This window comes from Protopterus annectens, chromosome 2.part0, assembly GCF_019279795.1.
Source record: "Protopterus annectens isolate FY-2018-M chromosome 2.part0, PAN1.0, whole genome shotgun sequence".
NCBI classification, from domain to species: Eukaryota; Metazoa; Chordata; order Ceratodontiformes; family Protopteridae; genus Protopterus; species Protopterus annectens.
This window is the reverse complement of record NC_056728.1, coordinates 1,296,210,327-1,296,235,345: the sequence shown is the minus strand read 5'-3', so window position 1 is coordinate 1,296,235,345 and position 25,019 is coordinate 1,296,210,327. Positions and strand designations below refer to the sequence as shown.

The following is a 25,019-nucleotide window of genomic DNA, read 5'->3' as shown; positions in this document are numbered from 1 at the left end:
TTCACATTCTCTTATTCTGTCACTGGGTGAACAACATTAATAACACTAATGTTTTAATAGTGTCCAGTATCACCAATTGTCTCTGATTATTTCTGTATTTAAAATATTCCTTTTCTTTCTCATCCTACTAGTTTTTTAATATTCATTCATATGACTTTTTTAATACTCATTCATGTGATATTTTAAATGATGTTTTATATGAATTATGTGCTTTATGGTTATGTCATCAGTGTTCTTACTATGAGAATTTTTTTGTTCTATGCACTGTTTTTAATTTTTCATACCCTTTTAACTGGGATGGGAAGCATTCCTCCTTAATTGTGGTTTAGTATTGGGAGTTTCCATTTTTTGTTTTCCATCTTGATATCTCCCTAGGTTCCTTGGGTCTATATCAGTCCGTCGAAATGGCTGATGATCGAACACCAGATGTTCGAACTGTGAAGTTCGAACACTGATTATTGCGAAGCAGTGGAACACCGAATTCTTTCCCAGGGAAAGAATTCGGTGGGCCGTTTCTGTGGCTTCATGATTATCAGGACTGTGGTGGGAAGTTACGGGTCAGGTTCAGGTAAGTGTGCGATTGTGTGGACATTAGGGTTAGGGCGGGATAGGTGAGTTAGGGTTAGGGCGTGGGTCAGGTGAGTGTGCGATAGTGACAGACCATAGGGTTAGAGTTTGGGTTAAAGTAAGTGTATGTACAGTTTAGTGTAGGGTTAGATGTAGGATTTTAAGTGTTTGTGTGTGGATTGCTGTTTTTTTTGTATGCTTGTGTTGTGTGTTTGTTTCTTGGAAAAGCAATTTTTTCCCAGGGAAAAAAATCGCTGTTCTAAGACTTCGATGTTTTTGTACTTCGTGGTTGGAAGTTCAAACATAAGGTGTTTGAACTTCAGCCATTTCGGTGGACTGATATAGACCCTTTAGCTTATTATTGGTTATGCTGTAATTAATTGATTAATTTTATTTAGTATTGTAATTGGGTGATACACCTACCTTATAATGTATTTAATATGTTTGGTACTGGATACTTCAGTTCTGATGAAGTTCCATTTTTAGGGACAAAAATGCTAAACTCTTTATGCCATTTATTTATTTATTTTTTTGGCAATAAATTATTAGACACTGCTGGGCTGTGTCCTGCCTTTTATCAAGTTTTATACTCCGTTATTTTTTTTTCTTGGCTGACAGGTTAGTGGTTATTTCTCTATTTGTCCCTAATTCTTTTGAGATATGTCCCTGACTGGTTGAGACATATGGTGTAGAGTAAAATATTTGTGTGGTAGCATGTCATTTGATTACTTCTTTACCATCCATTACCAGACATTTTAGCAAGCTGGGGGAAATTATGACATCCTATGTTTTGTCTTGTGCACTTGTTCTAAGAAAAGGTATCATATTTTACTTCAGAAAAGTGTATGATAATTCACATTCTCTTATTCTGTCAATGGGTTAACAACGTACTAGTACTAATGCTTTACGAGTGTCCATTGTCTCCAATTGTCTCTGATTATTTCTGCATTTTTCCTTGATTCTTTTGAGATTTGTCTCTGATTGGTTGAGAACTATGGTGTAGAGTAAAAGCACATTTTTTTTACCAACATTTGTATGGTGGCATGTCATGTGATTACTTCTTTACCATTACCAGACATTTTTGAGAATTGGGATGGATGATGACATTCTATTTTTTTGTCCTATGTAGTTGTGCTAAGTGGTTGAGAGAGGTATCATAAACCTCTTTTGCTGTTAGTTTGGACAGAATGTATAGATTTTTGCCCCATATTTTTGGTCTGTGTTCCTCATATCTGGCAAATCACTGAGGATATGATACTAATAAACGATAAGGCTGTACAGACTTTCTGTGTCCTTCAGAAAATGCATGCTAACAACACAAATCCTGTTATAAGAAAGCAAGTTGTCTTTATTTTTGAACCTTTGCCCCCTCCCATTATTTTAGACTTTGTCCAGACTTCTTGTGCTAAGAGGTTGAGACGTATGCAGTAGTGAATGAATATACAGAAGGACAATAACAGCTGTTTTATACTCCTTCCAAATTCCAACACATTACACCTGTCAGGATAAAGGCTGTCCTGCTTAATCCCTCCTAAAGTGTCTTTATTTTTTGTTTATATTTATTTATTTATTTTGAGAAAAGATGGTGAATTAATTTATATTTAAATAATTTCATTATGTGTATCAAATATTTTCCTTATGTGTATCCTATAAAGCACTTGCATGCAGTATCAAAACTATGCTGTAAAAGCATGCCAATCATTAAGATGACTTAGCAAAATAAGCAAAACTGATATTTTTGTTTTTACTTAAACACTGTGAACAATTTGGATTACAACTACTATAAGAAGAATGGGGCTTCCCTTTTGTTTGCTACATCTTTTACATTATTAACGTTATATTTGTTGTAACAGCCTGCTAAACTGTAGTCTTCCCCTCCTCCTTTGTTCTCTGCCTTTTCCCTTCTTATTTACCTTTTTCCACCATGCAGCTATTAGATGTTATGTCTATTAATATAACTTCTAGTTTTACAATGGCTGCTAAGGTTGCCTTCATCTTTATTTGCTGCTTTACAGATGTAACAACTAAATAATTTTCTTTGTTCTATCTTAATTCATTTCTTCAATTTCTGTTTTATGTGCCCTGGTAGATTTGATGTTTAACAACTCTTTACGTACTAGGCATACATACCTGGCAGTAATTTGACAGATAGACATTGTATACTCAGTCTAGTGATGTTTAAAGGAGAGTGTATAGGTTATCCAAAACCCACAGACACACAGTCAAACACACACACGCATACACACACATGCACACACACACAGACGCACATACACACACACACACACACACACACACACACACACACACACACACACACACACACACACACACACACACACACACACACACACACACACACACACACACACACAGATCCAAATGAATTTGGTGCACAGTCTGCACCTTTCATCTCTTTATATAACTGCGGAATTGAAGAGTTAATACTACTCATTCCTTTTCCTGTATGGGATTTCATCCATTTCTTGCAATAGCCATGAACATTAGTAGCAAAGCAAAGTCTTTTTTGAGTTGGAGACTATTAACTTATTTTGTAAGTAGTTCTGTTTCCTGAGGCAATATATAAGATGACCATCTTTTTTACAATATGTTCAAGAAGACCTAATCTGTAATTATACAATTCCTCCCCCAAAACGTGCAGATTGCTGGCCCAACAGCCCGTGCAGTGTTCAAATCCTCACTATACGAAGGAAAAGGTCCGGTCGCGGTTTTTTTTAAATATAAACTACTATCGCTGTTAAAAAATGTTAACATAGCGACACATTAAAAAACACTGAAATCGTTGTTTTTAAAAAGTTATTTTAAAGCTCTCCTTTTCTCAAACAGCTCATTTAACTCAATAAACGCGGGTAAAAAAGAGCCGGCTTGCGTAATCGGACCAAACCTGCAATATCGTACTCGCCATAATCGGGTTTAACCACATGGGCCAACAAAATAATTAATGCTATAATAAACAACAAACATCCTGGAGAGAGCAGTTTGAATCATACAGCTAAAAGTGCATATGCTACTGGTTTTACTTTATTTATTTAGATATTTATTTATCTTCTTTGCTTTTTACTTATTTTGCATGCTTGGTTTGCTCTGTAAATTCAACATATCAACTTCCAGTTTTGTTTGAAAGTGCTGGTTTCTTTTTTAACATAATAAGAAAAAAATGAAAAGATCAACTTTTGGAAATGAGTTTCTGACATTTGGTAGTGAAAAAGAAAGAGAAAACAATATAAAATAGTACACCATGATGTGAAACATAAATTGTAGAAATCCTAAAGGCTTAATTACATTTGCTAGTTTGAATAAAGCCTTGAACAGCTTATTTTGTTTGCTAGATATCGATGAATGCACCACTCATGTTGACCTTTGTGACAGAAAAATGGCTGACTGTATCAACACAGAAGGCAGTTATGTCTGCAAGTGCTTGAAGGGATACACTGGTGATGGGCTTCATTGTTACGGTAAGCAATGTCATGAAGCAAACAAAGTATTAACCCAACTTCAATATGTATAAACTTCTTGTGTAATCTGAAAGCATTTTAAGCTAAGCTGCAAATAAAGTAACAACCAGCACTCCTACTGCATGAAAAAAACATACCTTTGAGTTATGCATTTTAGTAGATTTGATGCTAGATTGTTCATCACACTGAGTTCTAACATACAAAATAAACATATTAGATCAACACCTGCTTCCTCCAATATTAGATGAAGGTATGATTTTCCACAGCATTTCTGCTCTTACTTTAAGGTATTTAATTGCATAGAAATGTCTTATAGTTTCTGTAAGATATGGGTGTGTAGTTGTCACTGAATGCTCACATATTTTATTTAAATACAGATGACATTTAAATATTTCTTAACTAATATAACAATTCTCATGTTGGCTTTAACTAACTATGTAGGTAAGCAGGGCTCTTATTTCAAAACTGAGGTTTGACTGTTGACTGTGGGAAGAATAACATACATCCCCATGGACAAGAGCGGTAGCACCATAATAGTGCTTTCTTATTCAGTTCCCAAGTTCCCATCAAAAAAGGTTGAAGACCTAAAACAATGTTTTGTGCCTGTAGCAGAGCTGCTTGTTACATGGTAACATATAATAAGCAAGCAGCTCTTCGGCCTGAAACTGTAGCAAGCTACTTGTTATGTGAGATAAGCTAGAAGCTTGTTGCAGTTAAATTACCACAAACAGCATACTTCAGCACTTCAGCTGTAGCAGTAAATTTAGTCTCAGCGTTGAATTTTGAAGCTGCAATCTCCTCACAGCTACAGAAACTGAAGCAGTATTGCATTCCCACACCATCAGCACCTCTGATTGCACTCCCTGACACTTGTGCTTGGGGCATTCACCCATTCTTCTTCACTCCCCTCCCCATTATGGATCTGCCATGGACCATTCTACCGTGGCTTGATCTGGCCTGACTTCAATCACTTCTCCTGTAGTCTGACCTACAAAACAAAAATAATTGTCTCACACAGACCTGGTTATGATGTTTTACTGGTAAACAAGTATGTTAAAAATCTCAATAAGTTTACAAGTCTCCCTTTGTAGTACTCCAGTGTTTTTTTGACTGTGTGCATTAAAAGTAAAAGAAAGGTAGGGCTGCAGAATGGATTTGTGATGATACTTCAAACTATATTTGCGTGGCAGTCAGTAAGTTTGAAAAAACTATCACTGGCTTTCAGTAAATAACAGCTTTTTTGTTGGTGCAAGCCCACCTGAACTCTACATCTGGGTGGGGGACCACCTAATTTATCTATACCAACTCCAAAGTTGAATAACAGTAGAGAAAAGTACAAAAAGTTAATGTTCACTGAAAGTGGTTTTTAGTGCTATTTCCATCAAGGTATTGTCCATCAGACAAATTAACATCAAAAACTTATGTTCTGTCTCAAAGGGATAGCAATCCTTTAATCATATTTGGATGACATTAGAGGTGAGAAACCAAGAATGCTTTCAAGTTAAGAGGAGATTTAAAAGCATCCAACTCTGCACTCAGGAAGGGATATAACTATGTTTTTTTGCAGTTGCTGTCTGGACCTCGAGAACTCCTTGTTTATAAAGGGAAACACATGTTGTCACAATCAGCTAACTAAGCACAGAAAATGTCCCTGTTCATTTTTACCTCAGTGCAGCTGACTGGTTCTGCTGGGTTCCAGAATCAATAAATAATTGCCCTTCTATCCCTCATTTCTACCCACACATAGCACACTCAACTATGAGCTTAGGAAAATCGTGGAAACTCCATAGCATCTGAAAACAGGGCATCTCATCCTAATAATTTTGAATTGTGCAAAATAAATAAAAAAAACAGAATAATATAAATAATATGAGTTTTTTTTCTTTCATGTGCAGACCATCCGACATGCATACCTGTAGATCTTTCTTAGAGAGTGAAGAGGCTGTGTGATTGCTTGTAAATAAGATATCCTCAATTAGGTGGTCCTTTCTCCAAGATTCAGCCAAAGGGGTTGTCATATAACTAAGGCAGGTGATTCCAATTTACTCTGGGGTGAGTTTGAATATTTAGACTATGATGAGCTTGTGACTATGATTTCAGCTATGTGCTCAACTACTTATACATAGGATCCTGGTCAGAAGAGGCTTGTGAAAATGTCTCATGATTTTCTGCATCCAGCTGTTTTCCAGATTGTGTGCTTCTCTTTATAGTCAGGAGTTTTGCATCTATTTTAAAAGGAGCATTGATCTAACTGATTCGTAACTAAACAACTTTGGGTGAAAATAGCTAGGAGAATTATAGCGCCATCTGTAACCTTTCATTTATTTGGAAGGTTAAAGAGAAGCACTATTCTTATCTAATCAGTCATGATCTGTTTGATCCCCGTTAGTCTGGGTTGATCATGAAACATCAGAAAAATGACACTCATTAGAGGGGTAAATGACCTGCCATGATGAGTGATCAACAAAACTATTGCATCAGAGGCATTTGACATGGTGGGTCATGGAATTCTGATCAAACACCCGATATAGCCCTGGCAGTTGTTACATAACAGGTATGGTTCTGCAGTGGTTTACCTCTTACCTCTCTGGGCATAGTCAGTTTGTTTTGACAGATTTGTATTATTTGAGTTCTTAGCACCTTGGATGTAATATACATAAGGCTTTGTTTTGGCTCCCTTATTTTTCACAGTGTCCATGAGATTTCCTGAGGAGGTCATGGTTAGGCAAGATTCTTCTTATCAGATTTGTGCTGATGATATTTGGTTATACCTGTTATTCTCTTGGTGTGCCAAACTTTTCACCTTTAGAGGACTGCCTGGATGCCATTTTGACATAGATGTCTGTGAATAGGTTAAAATTTAACATAGATAAGACTAGGGTTATATTGGTACATACCCCCAATCTGTCCATTAGTCATTCTGCTGCTCTACCCATTGGTTTTATAGGAGGGGACATGACTGGACTTTGCTTCATTCATTACAGATCTCAGTTTATCCTTGACATCAGAAGGACCAGGTATCATCTGTTGCCAGGATATGTAACTTCCAACTAATAAAAACTAGGATTAAATGCTGTACTCTGCCATTGAACATAGCAACAGGGATACATTCCATGTTTTTTGCCCACTTTGAATACTGCAACACTGTTTACCTGGGGTTCATAGATGGTGATTTAGAATGTCTGCAGCAAATGCAAAATTCTGTGGGAAGATTGTCATACCTAGATTATGTCATGTCACTCTACTGCTGTGTGATATGCTGTGGTCAGGTATATTTCCCCTCATTTGCTGAGGCCTACAGGATCCACATCCTGCCCATGTAAAATAGCTTCTGTGTTCCTATATCCCTAGATGGAGCTCATTTCAGCTAGGGAAGCTAATGGCCATTCCAAATCCCTGTTTAAAAATACCCTGGAGGAAGTGTTTTAGTTATCTTGTCATTGTTCTATGGAATTAGCTGCCATTTGTAATTAGGACATCTGAGGCAGAATTCCTCTTTATGAGATCCCTAGACAGTCAACTTTATCATGAATCCAGGAGAACTACAACATCAACTGGACTTTTACATTTTAAGATTTTATTTACCTTAATGTAGTCTTAACCTTTATGCCATGTTTATGCAATGTGCTGTTATAAGGTGTGATGAATATGTGCTGTGCTTTGTCTTTATCCACAATGCCTAGAAATAGGCACTGTAGTACTCTGAACAAAGTAAAATAAATAAAAATAATGTAAAGATATACAAGCAATCTGTTAACTGATCCCCAAATATTCATGTAAGTCTACTGAATTTTTATTCATTTAAAAATGCATTTATTAAAACCAGAGCAGCCCAATTTGACATTTTTTTGTTGTTGTGAAGAAAGTGGCATCTCCCTCCAGCAATTTTATGTAAGTAACAACATTTGCTGTAACTCCATACTTAAAAAAATGAAGTTCAAAGTTACTGCACCTTTCAAGATGCAACCCCCAAATGCAATGATCTTATCTGGATAATGCACATTTCAATTAAATGCTATCATTCAAGCACTTGGCTGGTGTGCAGCTGATAGGATTCCAGTCTCCATACTCAAGCCACTTTTTTAGATTACAACTTAAATGCTGAATGTAATTTAGAAAGAGGGAAGCATATTCCACAATAAATAAGAGTTGGAAATTCAAGGCATTCATTTGTTCGTGTTTTTGTTGTATAATGAACTAAGGTTTGAGTTAGAAGATTATTATTTAGATTTTCTTTGGGAATGAAGTAAATGCTATTTTGTCTTGGTTCATACTTTGTGATGTCTATTACAGGATATATAAGTGTTTTTAACTATGAACAACTGAAATGTAGTGTGAATAGCATATCAAGGCTAGGCCTTCTTTTAGATTTTAATAATACTGGTCTGCTTAAGTTCCTTTTTTCTCATTTACGTGTAAGAAAGATCAATTGCAGTCAATATAGAATGCTGAGAATTTAGGGGTGTGTGAACCTTTGGTAAATATATGGGGAACATTAGATTATTACCACTTGTATACAGAGATTTTCTGGAGAATAGGACAGCTGAGAAAGTTTAAAACTGTATTTTGCATGTTTACATCATTCGGTCTAGAAATAACTGTTTAATGGATAACTTGATAAAGCCAAATGCCTGGCTATTTAAACATGTACAGTTCCAAAATGCAAGGAATTTCTCTTTTAAGGCAACATCTGGGACATGTTGATTTTTATCCTATTTAAGAATGTCTGGCCTGCACTTAGTGTGAAACCTGATATATCACTGTAGACTTCCATAACACCCAGAAACTGATGAAGAATGATCCTAGGGATAAAGAAATAAGTTATCAACAAACAAGGCTTTGTTATGTTACCTGCCAATGAGTTGTTACTGAAAACATAAATCCTGCATATGCCCTGATTTTTGTAAGGATTATACAAACAAAAAGAAATACAGTACAATTAATTACTCAGATACATGAGGTAAGGCACGGGGGAGCTGCAAACTGTGAGCCCACAGGATATCAACCAAAGATAAAAATCAATAAAATTAAAAAAAAAATCGCAAACTATGAAAAAGAAGAAAGTATGGACACTCGATAGTCATTAAAACCAAATTGCAGTTTATTTCATTCCACTAGATAAGTGCTTTCATCTTTGAACCACTAAGACTTCATCAGATAACCTAAACACCTGGATTTTAAAACAGTAAAACCATCACATAACACGTTGCCACCTAAAATCTTAAAGAAAGTCTTAAAGTTACATTGTTGCAATAATACACAACCTCTACCTATTGATAAAAAATATGTATATAAGAACACTTTTAGTAGTACACTTTAAAAAGTATCAGTTAAAACCATTACCGTTCATAAGCTTTCGACATTAATAAACAAGTAATAGATGATAACCTGTTGAGACCTGGGGGACTGTGTGCATTTAAACATAATTGCCACATAAGTTCCTTCCTTTCCATAGTCCCCCTCCCAGGATTGACATCCAATTGATCCATGACCACAAAATTAAACCTATGCTTGGGGTTTGCACTAATATGTTTAGCAAGGGCATTAGTGATATTTTTTTATTCTTGATCACGTACAAGTGGTCGTAGATCCTTTCCTTTAACATACATTCAGTTTTCCCTATGCAGAATGCAAAGCAGTCCTGACATAAGGCACATTAAACAACACCCTTAGATGGACAACTATATTTTTCCCACTAACTTTTAAAATTTTACCATCAACACAAAAACTGTCAGTATGTAGAATATCCTTACATAATTAATGTGTGCCACATTTAAACATTCTTTTGTAACTATTGTTTTGTCTATCTTAGTAGCAGTTTCAAAGTAGTTTTTGAAACTAGTGCCTTTCCTGTAAATGATAGTTGGTTTGTTATTTAATCTTTGCCCCAATTCAGTATTGTCTTTCACAGTGAACCAATTCTTGTTCAAAAGCCATCTGATAAAATTGCAGTCCTGAGAGAATGTACTAATGAAACTACATTTGTAAGAGGGTTTGATCATAGCTTCTACCGAGATGCTTGTGTCACTGACTGCCATATCCATTTGGATTTGATCATTAATTCCTGACAAAATAGGAGTAAGTACTCTCTCTCTCCTTTTACAAATCACTTCATTCATTAAATTATTAACAAATAGTTTGGGATAGCCTCTCCTTAAAAACATACTTTTGAGGATGTTACATTCATCCAAAAAATCATTGAATAATGTGGTTATGCACACTGTCCAAACAAACTGGCCCTTAACAACTGCTTTTTTCTGGGCAGTCGGATTGGAGCTAGAATAATGAAGGAAAGAGTTGGAATATGTTGGTTTCCAATGCATTCTGGAAATTATTCTCTTATTTGTATGTCCTCACCAATGTCATAAGTAAATCATAAATCTATGGTATATTAGTATATTCCAAGAATAACAGAATGTTATCTACACTGTCTTTCCAGGCAAGAAATATGTCATTAACCAGGTACCTTGTATAGAGGTACCATGAATCCCTAAAATGCTGTTAAAATTAATTTTTACTCACATACTCCCATACTACCATCACCACATTTGCGTACAGGGATCTGCAGGCTGAGCCCATAGCTACACCCCTTTGTTGTAAAAAATACTGATTTTCAAAGATGATGACATTATTATGCAGAACCAGATCTAGCAAGATGACATTCTAGCTTAAGTTATACCAGTTTTATGACAAAATTTTCAATACCTGAATATCGACATATATTATATTGTATACAAAATATTAAATATCAAAGGATTATGATATTATATTAAAGAATATTAAAGGGTATGGCTGTGATTCAAAACAGTAAGACAGTTAAGAAGGTAAATTTTAGAACCAGATGCACAAGGTGGCAACTTGGAAAAACTTCCTGGAGTAAATCTGGTAATTAGCAAAGCTCCACAGAGTTCTATGCTAGAACTTATTTTTTTCTTATCATGTTTGTATGAACTTTCACACTGTAAGTGGAAAGCAAAATCATCCTGTTTTCTGACAATACAAAGACCTATGTTTCTTTGTTTATCTCTTTATTTGTATTTAATTGTGCTATAGCACTGATCTGTATGGACCTGGCTCATGAATAGAGAGTTTAATCACCACACAGTCCTTGTATGATTTGTATGGTCAGTATACAGCTAGCAATTGTAATTTAATGAAAAGCCTGCAAGTCCACATGGATGGTTTGTAAATTAAGTACACAGTTTGTTTGGTTGTGTGCACAAAATGTAATGTATTGGTTTGATTACTACAGCATTAAATGTGAGAATTCATGAACATTTTTGGTCTGTTGAAAAAAAAGATGTCTCCAATGCACTTAGTAGGCATTTATTAGCGTCTGTAGTCTGAACAACTTTTAGATTGTTAGTAACTGATTTTGTAAATAATTATAATACTGAATTTGATGTTGAAAGTGAACTTAATGTGGAAGGGAAGGAATACTGTTAGCAGGTGTGTTTAAATGCATATTATACATCTGGAGTGAATGATAAAGAAAGTTTGTGTATTTTTTCTAAGAAAGTTTGAGACATTAATTTGGTGCATGTGATTTTGGATCATGTGATTTATCTTATGATTATTTCTGCGTGATTGAGACTGATGTAAACATAGTCTGAATAAGTCAATCCTTTGACGAAAGCACTTACTGCATTATTCATTTTTTTATTATTTGTTTTTATTATAAGTCTATGTGCTTTGACAGATGAAATGCAGAAAAATATGCATGCAAAGAATAATGGCCCTAGAAGAGATAAGGGAAAGGCCTCTCATAATTTGATTAATTTAATATAATATGAAAAAGCAGTAAGGAAATACTGAAGTTCATTTCTCACTCTAAAGATCACTGATAAGGTCAGACCTGGACTACTGCAATGACATCATACTGCAATTCAATGAAAGGAAAAGTAGACACCCCTTAAAATAACCTTAGGGTATCAAGACATTGGGGAGCATGGCTAGGCTTAACCCCCCCCCCCCCCAGGTTGCTAGCCTAATAATCATCTATGAACCAAAATTGTCAGGGAATTCAGGACAAAAACTATGGGAATAAACACAAATCTAATATGGAATCCATAGAATACACTGAGGAAATGCTGATGCAGGATGGAAAATATTAGGCAAAAGTCAAGAACAGTTGAGCACACTAAGCAAACTGTGACTTACTGCACTTTCCAACAGCAAACCACAAACTGACAAGTTGTAAATTACTTAACTGGTTTAAAACAGAAATCTTCATTGTACATACTGATAAATAATTCAACAGTCTGCCTAAATGTTCACTTATAAGCAGTCATTTATCTCAGTCTCCAGACATGTACACAGATAATGTGGCATGCAGCAGTGACAACATGGTTTCAATATTTAATCAAGGCCATAAGGCAAGCAAGAACAAACAAGATTAATAGAAGTAACCATAGATTCATAAATTCATAGATTGTGACTAGGCTAATGACCCAGGGGCCTTTCTAAGCCTAGCCAAGTTTTCCTGAAAGAATAATGATGTCCTGCATCCAAGTAGGACACATAGGGTCAGGCATTTAAAAACTACCTCTGTACATAAGGGACATGGTTTCCAGGCCTGATGTAAATTTCCTGCTCCCCATCCACTGGTCTAGGTTGCTTTTATAGTGGGTAATAGACAAACTCAGCTTCACGTGGATGGGAAGACTGTTCCATAGGAGGGTCAGTCTTTGGGACATATACCTGTCTCTCCAGCATGTTCTGTTTAACTCACAGACACAATTCAGGTTCTCAACCTTGTATTTATGGCACTCTTTGACTTACAAATATGTAGGAGACTCATAAGTGAGGGTTTGTGGATGCCTTGTAAGCCAGGCATAGATCACCCCTCAGCAATCTATAGGAGACTGAGTAGAAAGAAAGGGATTTAAAGTGCTCTGTATAAAGCAGGTTTGTTACTCCTTGTATTCTTTTTGTAAGGAACCTCTGAAGTCACTCTAGTTGCTGCATATGTATGGTCAGGTACATACCAAAGGGAGCACTGTACTCTCTGATTGGTCTATGAAATTTCTAAAAAACAAACAAACAGAACCAAGGTTGGGATTAGGCAAATGAGAATAACTAAAGCAGCTTTACCTACATTAAAATTAATTGATGCCAAAAGAAATTCTGACAGAAAAGGCAAGTCAGTTCAGATTTTAGGAGTCAGGATTAAAAAAATGCATGTTGCCTTTTCTTGACATTTTTTGTTGCCTGTAGAGAAATGTTGTTCCACTGAATTCTGACCTTCCAGAAGAATGGGCCTGTATCATTCTCAGCTTATGTGCCACTGGAGGAGGATTATCCATTCTTAGTATCTTAGCAGTGTACAAAGAATAAAGTTAGAGACTGCTAATTAGGAGACAACTAACTCTAGAAGAGTGCAGCAACAATGATCTCTTTAAAGAGCCAGAGGAATAAATTGGCAGATTCTCTTTAGAAAAAGGCCTACCAACTAGAAGTCATTCTGTACTGTGACTAGGTCATCACATTTGATTTGTACATACAAGACCTGTCTTTATGAGTGAAGAACCTATAGTATTCTGCTAACCTCATATTTAATTAGCTTTAAACTGACATTTGTGGATTTTCCCACTACGTGAAAGAACAAAGTAAAATCCTAGGCACTTAAATTTGTTAACAGGTTCAATGATTGAACCAATCTAACTAGATTAAAATTGAGGTGAAATTTGTCTGAGGTTTGAAAAGGTCCCAAATAACATATCGTATGTCTTGTCTCAAAGTAGTGTTAGATATTTCCTTTCATGGTATTTTATGAGGTTATTCAGATCAGTTTGCAGAGATGTCTTGAAGATTTGGTGAAATGCTGTGGACTTATAAATGTCTTCACCATTATTATAAAGTATAGGAGTCAAAGAATTAAGGTCAGAGGTTATGAAGTTAATAGATACTGAGAAAAGAAGGTGAAAAACTGAGGCCTGAAGCACTCCAGAAATAATAAAAGTTGTGGAAGAAAGAAAGGAACCAGGCTTGACTTGAAAGAATCTTATCAGTAAAATGGCCTGTACCCAGTAAGAGCAGACCTTTGGGGTTCAAGCAATCTTGAAAAAGTTTAACATCTACAGAATCAAAGACTTTTGTGAGATCAGTAAGCAGAACTCCACTTAGAAAGCTAACCTGTATGCGAAACAATACTATCTGAAAGTGAACAAAGAGTGGTTAGTGTTCCTCTGCTTAAAGTTATATCGTGATGGAGTATGCAGTGTCCAGTGGTTATCAGCAACCTGCTAGTGAGCTATCCATTATCAGAGATAGACCTAGCTGAATATGAAAACAGACATCATAGAGAGAGAGAGAGAGAGAGAGAGAGAGATTTTCTCTGATGGGACACAGGCAGATGTAAAGAAATAAAGATATTCTAAGGAAACAAGCTGAATTCCAAGTTCATTTCTTCAAGAGAAAGTGGGTCAGAGTCCAACTTACAGTGGGAATGCCTTTCAGCAAGCTTCAATGGAGTTCTTGCTCCCAGCATTTTGTGTAGGATTTTGGTGCAGCAGGGTAAGGAAAGTTGTCCTTAACCCGCTGTTGTGTCATCTTGGTGATGGTATATCTAATTACTAGTGTATGTTGGCGGTGCAGATGGGCTTGCCCTCTGCAAAAAATGATTTTTAATTTTCGTTGGTTTTGATCATTTTAGATTTGATCTAAAATGCTCATTCTTTTGCTGGTCATCAATTTGAATGTTCTGTGTTTGATTGTATACTCCTCCATATATTTCCATGGAAATTGTTTTGCCAGAAATCGTCCCATTTTCATCGTCTTCTTCTGTCAGTAAATTGAACCATCTGTCTAATAAAACTGCAGCTTAACTGATTTTATTCAATCTAAATATTATGTTTTGGTGTCATGCATTTAATATTATGTAATGATGTACTTAACAAAAAAGTAAGTTATGTGAAAAAATAATCAATTCTGTTGCTATAAAGACAATGCACAAAAATGGACACTAAATTGCTGTAAACAAGGGTTTCAAATAACTCAGAGTAAATGTTCACTCTTCTAAATAATTTAGAAATGTTGGTATGAAATCTTCCATCCATACTTTTTTTCTTCATGTTGCATGATTATGTATAAACTCCAGCAGATTTCTCACATGTTTTGGTCTTCTCCATTTTCTGGGGGAAAAATACTGAAAAATGTTTTGCTCTGTTTCTTTGTTTAAGCAAATTGTGTTTTGTACTTGCATACACATTTCGGAACTGATACATTTTTGTCTATGATTTATTTAATGTTTTGAACTGTCAGACAAAGGTGCCTGAATGTTTCCAAATTCTAACTGTAGTGCTATTATTATCTCCCTGGAATTAACTGTGGTGGTGGTGCTGCGGTAGCATTGTCGCCTCACAGTAAGACATTGTCCTGTTCGATTCTCAGCTAGAGCGTTTTCTGTGTGGAGACATGCATGAATGGGCATACCTTTGTTGAAGGTTGTGCATCAGGGCTGGCAACTCGGCACGTAAAAATCTACGGCCAATCATTAGCAGACCTGAGTTCCGCTGTGGCGGCCCCTAACCGAGAAAAGCCGAAAGACACAACAACAACTTAATGACAAGAAGATTTTCTTCTCTTTTAGATAGAGCTGTAGCAGGATACAGACATACCAATTATGTAGCATTTTGATGTTTTATTCTGGTAAACAGAAGTTTGTCATCGTGACAAGTGACACTTTTCTCTGGGAAATTAACTATATAAAACATGTCAGCATTTTAATATTTATAAAAGTAGTAGCCTTACATAGAAATAATCTTTGCAAATAACTATGAAATGCTATGTATAAGTCATATGAGGTCATGGCTAAAAAGAGTTCACTTGAATTAGTGTACTTGATTATCGACTAACTAACTAACTAACTAACTAACTAACTAACTAACTAACTAACTAACTAACTAACTAAATCCACAAACTGAACTGCAGTATGTGAGAGGCTTGGCAAAAATATATACATAGTGTATATCTATGAAATCTGGTGTTACCAGATAATTTGCAACACCTATAGGTTACTCCTTCTTCTAGATGTTTCCCAAAGTAATATTTCATGTACACTGACATCAAAGCACATACTTCTGTGTATGCTTCATGAGCTTAAGATAAAACATAATTGCTATGCCTTCTATTTGCTGTCTGTTTCTCAGATCTTTAGGACACCATTCTTGGTGGTTATCTACTTTTGCAGGCAATTATAACTTTGCTGTTGTTATCTGATCTTCTGCTGATTCACCATTGCTCCAATATGGGTGAGACTATGTTAACAATTGGTGCGTTTAAATATGAGAAATATAATATTGTTAATTTTTTAGCAAACAAAATATTTCCACATTGTACAAATTTAAAAGCACACCCTGTTCAATCAGAGAATGTTGTTTCTTTACATTGGATAATCATATCTCCACAGTGGTTTAGAAAACATTCCACCTGGCTCATGTGATTTCCAAAGGCATATCCTCCAGCTTCAAAGAAGCCTTCATTTCCATTTACTCATCTCTCATCAGACTCTTTTTAAATATAATGCCATTTTTGGGATATATTTGTCTAAAATATCACTCAGTTTGGGAGACCAAACAGAAGAACCCTAACTAAAAAGATTAAGACCTTAGTTATTTGGATAAACAGGCAGCACTCTATCTGTATTTAGTTCTTATATAATCCTCCATGGTGACCTGTGTTAAGTTATGAAAGATTTAACCCTGCTTGACCTTCTATTCCGATGCATAACACATGGTTCCTGAAATACCTGGTTAAAGGCTCATACCCTCCTTAGCAGATAAATAAGACACATTGGAGTGAAGCAGTCATATCCCAACATATTCTTCATGTCTGAAACACAGTTCCACTATGTGTCAAAAAGAGTAGCACCATTGTTATAATAAAGATAAATAGTGATAACTGGATGGGCAGCCTCAGATTCCACCCCCAAATCTATCTTGTGTTGCCCTCTCCTCAGCAGAGCTCTAGGCATTCCAGGAGAGCATCCCATGCTAAGCTAGCCCTGTGCTTTCCCCTCCTAATGCCTATGGTAATATATTTATGCTATTGATCAATTCAGAGAACAGCTTAGCTGCATAAGTTGATCCAGCTAAATGGTCATGTTCACTCATTGCTTTCATTGGGTGAGATCGTGTGACAGGTAACTGTTGAAGAGTTTAGCAGACAGGGAGTAGTGGTGGGATGTGTGCACATGCATGAGCATGTTTGTGAATGGCTGGACAGCACCAGCTTCGTACCAGCTGAATGGAAAACAGCCTCTGTTATTCCCTTGCACAAAGGTGGTGCTTCCACTTACCCTGGGAACTATGGACCTATTAGCCTGACTAGACTTATCTGTAAGGACATGGAACGAATCATCGTGGAACTTATAAACAAAGATACAGGTAATCTCCAAACACTTGATCCTACTCAGTTTGGATTTGTCAAAGGGAGATCATGCCTATTAAACTTCGTGGACTTCTTCAAGACAGTCACCAAGGCCCTAGATGAAGGGAAATCTGTGCATACAGCCTACCTGAACTTAGCCAAGGCATTTGACACAATCCCCCACCCAGGCATCATTGACAAACTCACCCAACTAGGCATCAATCCTTATATCGTTAGAGGGTGGCCTAATGGTTAAGGTGTTTGCCTTACAAGCATAAGGGGGTTGGTTGAATGGGGGAGGGGGATAATTGGCTAGGCTTAAAATGGCTCGTAAGGGCAGTTAGCCTAGTACTAATCTATGAACCTATGAATCTATAAGTCACTAACTGGCTCACTGATAGAACTCATAATGTCAAAAATAGGGGAATCCACCTCCAACAGCAGACCTGTAACCACTGGTGTTCCACTGGGATCAGTCTTGTGACCTCTACTGTTTGGAATCTATTTCTCCAAAGTACAAGCAAAAACTAAAGGTCTGTGGGTGACAAAGTCTGCTGCTGATTGCAAATTGGGAGTGGTCATAGAATCTCCAAATTATGTCAACATCCTACAACAGGGGCTTACATAAACAAATGATTGGTGCCAAAGTCATGGCCTTAAACTCAATGCAAATAAATGTATTATCATTCTTTCAGTAAAAGCGATGTTTCTGCTAACTACCACATCAATAGTAATACCCTAAATATACACTCAGTGGTGAGAGACCTGGCCACGCAGGTTGACAGCAACCTTAGCTTTGACTACCGTGTCTCCACAGTGGTAAGAAGGGCATTCTGTATTGCTCATCTCATATGTAAGGGCATTGCCTCCAGAAAAAATATGTTATAACCTCCCTGTACTCTTCCTTCATCAGGTCAGTAATTGAGTACAATCTCCCTTTTGGTATGTACCTTTCCAAGCACCTGCAGAAATTGGGGAAACCACAAAGATTCCTCACAAGAAAAATTTAAGGTCTTCAGCATCTGTCCCATGGGCAGTGTTGTGCTAGTGACTTATAAAAGTAATAAGTTACTATTACTAGTTACTTTTAAGTGAAAGTAATATATTACTATTACTTACTGTAAAACGAAACACAATAACAGTGCTTCAGAGGCCATTACTATTACTTATTACTTTTGTAAGAAAGTAATATATTACTATTACTAGTTACTAACTAAAGTAACTAGTTACTGTTGAGTTACTTTTACATAAGTATAGTTTATCAATTCTCATACTCATATTTACTCACATAATACTTGCGTGTGAGAATACATGCTTACTGCACATGAATATGAGTGTATTAAAGTTGTATACACAGTGTTACAATAATGATGACTAGCATTTTATAGTTTACAAAGTCCTACAGGCTAGTTTTTATAGTCAGAGAGTCACAATTTAATACTTAAACCAAAGTATGCACAGCCAGCAACACAAGACCCATAACAAGTTACAACCCATCAAATTGTCAACAACGTACATTAGGCTAATCTGCTAAAACTAATGCTGAGGATGCAAAAATGCTTACAGAAAATGTCATATAGGTCTAACAAGACTGTTAACACAACAAACTCAACCAAAATATCACTTTATATAACTATTCACAATGACTACACAATGACTACACATTTCTGTTGGCTCGAAGAAGGAGCAACTTTTCAAAGTTTTCGTCGGTGAGTCTATTTCTTCTTGCAGTCAGCACTTGTCCACCAAGACTGAACAGGCATTCAACAGGTGCACTAGCTGGCAAAGGTGTATTAATGTTCAGAAATATCTTCTTGACTACAGGGTAACTGTTGAGAGACGATATTTCTCTGTAAAGGTCTGAGAAGATATGCTGACACTGGCTGGTGTCAACTCTGAAGCTGAAGAAGCTGTCTTTGGCAGTTAATGCAGAAGCTTCAGATGACCCATGTGCAGGTACATCCAGTTTCTACATGGCATCAAGGAGCAGAGCCTTGCCTCTGAGTTTCTGCTCTTCACTGTCCATCCATCTCAAATGGAACTGTGGATGCACTATGCTAGCCAGAATGAGCTCTTCCCCCTCCAGAAGGTGATTGAACCAAGCCTCATTGCCTTTAAGAAGAGCATCGACTAGGGCACAACAAGCTTCACAGACTGCATGACTTCGGACAACTTGTTTTTCAGGCACATAATGGTGGGGATCAGGATTCCCATGAAGCTTTTCAGCTCTGACTGCAGGATGTCCAGAGCCATTACCAGGGGCTGCATTACTTGCGCAAAATCAGCAACAAAGGTAATTTCTGCAGGCCTGAAGATGGCAATTCCAATATATTCACATATCTAATTCAGCAAACTTTCCCCCAGAGTTGCAATGAGATGAATTCTCTCCATCACGTAGAAAGTGGAATTCCATCATGTCACATTGGGAATAATCAATGCCAGATCGCACTTGTTTCAAACCACCTCAGCAGCTTGGGTGCTGTGACTAGCCTTGTTTCAAGCAGCATAGCATTTGGCCATGGCGCTTCACATGATCTTTTTATACTGTGCATTATTACAAGCAGATTCAGCATCATACACGGCAACTAGATTCAATGTATGTGCTGCACATCTCAGATGGGTAGGCAGTGAATATGTGTTCCCACTTTGCCCTGACTGACTCAGCACAGCTGTCACACTGTTGTAAATCCCTTCACCGTCATCATCCTCATCTTGGGACAGAATGCTTGTAGTCTCAGTTCTCTCACATTCCGAAAAGACAGTGAAAGCCTTTACAAAATTACTGTCATTGTCAGTAATTGTCACAAACACCTTTTGATCAATCTTGTACTTGATTTGATTGCTCTCAAGAGTTGATGCTATGAGATCGTATGTATGCCTCCCCTGTAATTGGCAGCATGACAAAGCAGCTGACTTTCTTTGAAGTGTGTCACAGTCGATTTAGTGGATGGTGACGCCATAGAAAGTATGATTCTGATGGGTCCAAATGTCAGCCATAGTACAAACAGTTGAAATACTTGCTAAGGTTTCCATCAGATTCTCTTTCATATCACTGAACTGTTTCGCCACTCGTTCAACGAGAGTTTTCCTGCTCATGACCACCTTTCCTGGCTTCAGGCCAGTTACAAGGCTGATGAAGGACTGCTGTTCAACAATGCTGAAACACTGCATGTCATTCACCACAAAGTCAGTGATCAAACTATCCACCTTGGACTGTGACATGACCAGAACCAATGACTGCTGCTGTATTATTGATTTCTTGTCCAACTTGTTAGCACCTAAATCAACTGCTTTCCTCTTCAGACTATTTAGCTTTCCAGTTGTGATAGGATGTGATGTCTGAAAATGCTTTTTTAAATTCAACGTACTATTTACCACAATTCTATAGGGCTTCTTTTTTGGCGGACACAGCTTACATTTTACATCAGTATTTTTTCCATCGTTTGTAATTAGGTCAAGGAATTCTGGGTACACGGATCATTCAAATAAACTTTGACTTTCCCTTTCTGAGTGAAAGCACTAAGCAGAAAAATTATTGGCTGCGCCTGGAATATATATATATATATATTGCAAATGGGAAAATAATTTTAATCTTTCTTAACTGAAGCCTCTGTCAAAATGTGGCTCTGACTGCCTGAAGCTTAAAATAAAGGGACTGCCAGAAAAAAAAAAAGTTAAAGTTAGCTATGTAGAACTTTTGTTTTTGAAAACATGAACCTGCAGGGAATTAATTTTTTTTAATAGCCGAATAAAACACTTTTATATCTGAAACACCTAAGTAGTATATGGAACAGCATAAACAACTGAAATGCTGCAAGAGTAAGCTTTTATTTTAGCAAAAAAAATCCTGTCCTATGTGGAAAGCTCCCCATTTGACCATAAATGAACCCACTGGTCTGCTTTTCAGCATTGAACAGCTTTGGCTCTGCTACACAGCTTTTAATTGGTCCGTATAAAGCAATTACTACCAATCAGCATCAAGGGCTCCCAAGAGCAGCCCCATCCTACGGCAACTTCCTACCCCCTAAAGCAGCCCCATTCCCAGCAATTCCAGGGTTCCATTACTTGGTTATTTCTCCCCAGTTACCATAAGCACTGTTCAGACCTGTCAGTGCTTACTGCTTTCTTACTTCTACAATGATTATAGATATTGAAATAAAAGAGACAGCCTTACAAGGCTATCTGCAAATATATAGAGCTGAGTATATTTTTCAGCATTATTCTGTATTATAGAGCTAAATTGTTGCTTAGATATCTGTTGTCTCACTGTTTTGCAAATATACAGAGATCAGTATATATTTTTTTGGTTTTATAATTTGCACTCTGATTCCTCACATCTCTGTTGAAACCCCCCCCCCCTCCCTGTTCTTGGTTGTAGTTTAAATTTAGTGGTTTTGCAGTTCCCGCCCCACTGTAGATTTGATCTAGGACACTCCCCCAGTCCCATCTCTTTACAGCATTCTACCTAATAAACTCTTTCTGCATTTGCTTTTAGTCCTTTTTTAATTTAATTACATTTTTTCAAACTGTGTGTGGACTAATATTGCTACATACTCAAGTGTGCCAGCTTGCACTGCATGCAAATTGTTTTTACTACTGTTTTTGCTACTTTTCTGAAAAAAAAATTGTAAGCCTGTTTCCTACCTTTCCTGTAATTAGTGTTCCAGATACAGATTTGCTGTATCCAGGACTATTTGTAAGCTTCTGAGCAGCCCCAAGCCTTTCTGTGTTCCAGATACAGATTTGCTGTATCCAGGACTATTTGTAAGCTTCTGAGCCCCCCAAGCCTTTCTGTGTTGGAGGGAAGCCTTCTAGCTTATCAGTGGGAGTGGTAAGCACTAGGTAACCTGTCTACCACGTAAGGAGTGGTTCTGTCCCAGAATTTGTAGTTATTGGCTGTTTGGGCGGTCTTCCATCTCTCTCAACTTTCTGATTTGAAGGCCTGCATTTGCACTTGTTTCTGTCCTGTAACTCCTGGGCCCATCTCATTTGCTCACTCAAAAAAAAATATATATATATCTGCTTTTACTGTATTTGTGTTTCTTCCTACTTTATTTTGCTTTTGCGTCATCTTAAAAGTACTCAGTTGTATTTATTACTGCTTGGTGTAACTCATTCTAAGCCTTTTAGTTTAAGCACTTGGGCTTCAGACCAGTTGTTTTACATTAGGAAGCACTCAGGTCACTCCAAAGCAAGTACAAGTATGACTCCGTCATTGTCCATGCTGGTGTGAATGACCTGAGATGTACCTTCCTGGACTACATGAAAAGAGACATAGAGGAGCTCTCTGACCATGTAGCCCAGGCTATGTCCCTGACCTTGAGTAGCATCTTGCCCTTACCAAGAATGATGCCACAGTATAAAGACAAAATGATCAGTTTCAACAATTGGCTAAAGTAGTGGAGTCATTCAAAGGGGATCCAGTGTCTGTCAGCCTGGGATGACATGCTCGACAAGCCACGTTACTTTGCTAGGGACGGCTTGCACCTGTCACCCTTAGACTTTCGTAATACTGGCCAAGGCTCTTGCCACCCCCATAGTGCCTTTTTTAGGCAAGGCTCAAAGGACAAACCCACCTCCATAGACAACCCAAAGATAAAAAAACTAAATGCAATGCTACTCAATGCCAGAAGTCTAAACCTCAAGATGCATGCACTCGAGTCTCTCGTCAGTATGGAGAAAATCGATGTCTGTGCAGTAACAGAAACCTGGTTCAAGGCTCCTGAGAACACCCCAGCACTGCCAGGTTATAACTCATACCATGCGTTTTGGCCCCAAAACCTGGACCGAAGCACAAAAGGAGGGGGAGTATCTATATTCATCAAAGATACCTACACCTCCAGGTTAGTGGCACTGCACAAAGCATCAGAAACCATCCATGTGCAACTAACAGCAGGCAGAACTGCCTTTCAGTTTGTAGCCTACTACAGAACACCCTCCCTATTACAGGAACCCCACTTGGCATTCCTGAGAACACTGGAGAATATGAAGGTCTCTCCAAACACTATGTTATTGGGTGACTTCAACTACCCAAACATTGACTGGGAAAACTACTCAAGCCCAAACACCCTTAGCGGTTCCTTGAATTTATAAACTCTAACGCAATGGAACAACTGGTCACCATTCCCACAAGAGGGAACAACATATTGGACCTGATCATCACCAACATGGGGACTCTATGTTCCACATCAGAGGTAAACCCCTCATTGGTAAGATCAGACCATAAACAAATTTCCCTGGACATCCATATCCTGTCCCCACCCCCAGCCAAGGAAATCACTGTAAAGAATTTCTCAAAAGCCAACTTTGCACTTCTCAAGACTGAGGTGGAATCCTTCAAAGCCCCTGGGCCAGAGGATAATTCAGCCCAATCCGCAGAATCCTTTACAAATGCATTCTATGAGCACCTGCAGGAATGCATGGATTGTGCTATCCCAAATAAAACCAAGACTCACTCCTCCAAAAACAGGAGACCAGTCTGGTGGACCCCGGCCATAAATAAGCTATACAACAGAAGGAGGAAGCTACTACATGACAGAGCAAAATCCCAAAAAGGGAAGGTATCTCTGATCAGTAGTAGCAAGAAACTTTGATCCCTCATAAAATCATCAAAGGTCAGTTTCGAAAGAAAAATTGCCCTAGACACTAAATATAATCACAAAGCCGTCTTTAGTTATGTCAGAAACATGGGCAGAAACTCCCAGATATGCTCTGAATTGTTGCATAACGGTACAAAATATACCGAACCTACAGACATAGTCAACATCCTGGCAGACAGATTCAGTGCAAACTTCTCCCCCCCTTCCCCCCCAAAGGAGCAAACGCCTATCCAAACTGAATGTAACCATCCCTGACATCACAGATGCACAGGTGAAAGCTGCCCTCTCCAAAGCAGAAAACACAGCATCTATGGGACCGGACGGTGTCCCAGGCTGTGTCTTACACAAGCTCCAAGAAGAACTGAACCCTCACATTAAGTCACTGTTCAAACTTAGCCTTACTACAGGATATGTACCCAAAGAATGGCGTACAGCTACAGTGGCCCACTCCACAAAGGTAGTGCCACAGCGGACCCTGGAAACTATCGCCCCATAGGCCTGACTAGTCTGGTCTGTAAAGCTATGGAGCGTATTATCATGGAACTCATAAACAAAGACATTGGGAGCCTCCAGACACTGGACCCTACCCAATTTGGCTTTGTTAAGGGCAGATCTTGCCTCTTAAACCTAGTTGATTTCTTTGAAACAGTTACCAAAGCCATAGATGAGGGCAAAGTAGTCCACACAGCCTACCTGGACCTCGCAAAAGCCTTCGACACAATACCCCACTCGGGCATCATAAATAAGCTTACCAGCTTAAATATCAACCCCTATATCACAAGATGGGTTGCAAACTGGCTCAGAGATAGAACCCACATGGTCAGAATCGCAGGTGCCATGTCTGAATCCAAACTAGTTACAAGTGGCGTCCCACAGGGCTCAGTTCTGGGACCTCTCTTGTTCGGTATATACTTCTCTGAGGTTCAGGCTAACACGGAGGGATTATGGCTGACAAAGTTCGCAGATGACTGCAAACTGGGGGCCATAATCGAATCTCCAGCTGACACAA

General features: G+C 37.7%; 1 protein-coding gene across 3 annotated transcripts in view; it reads left to right on the top strand.

Annotated features, from left to right (window-relative positions):
- Positions 1 to 25,019, top strand: part of EGF (epidermal growth factor) — a 1,284,649-nt gene that overhangs the window by 937,878 nt on the left and 321,752 nt on the right. For all 3 annotated transcript variants that reach the window (XM_044061467.1, XM_044061466.1, XM_044061465.1), the window contains one exon: positions 3,918 to 4,043. In XM_044061467.1, coding sequence (XP_043917402.1) covers positions 3,918 to 4,043 — 126 coding nt within the window. The remainder of the gene's footprint in view (positions 1 to 3,917; positions 4,044 to 25,019) is intronic.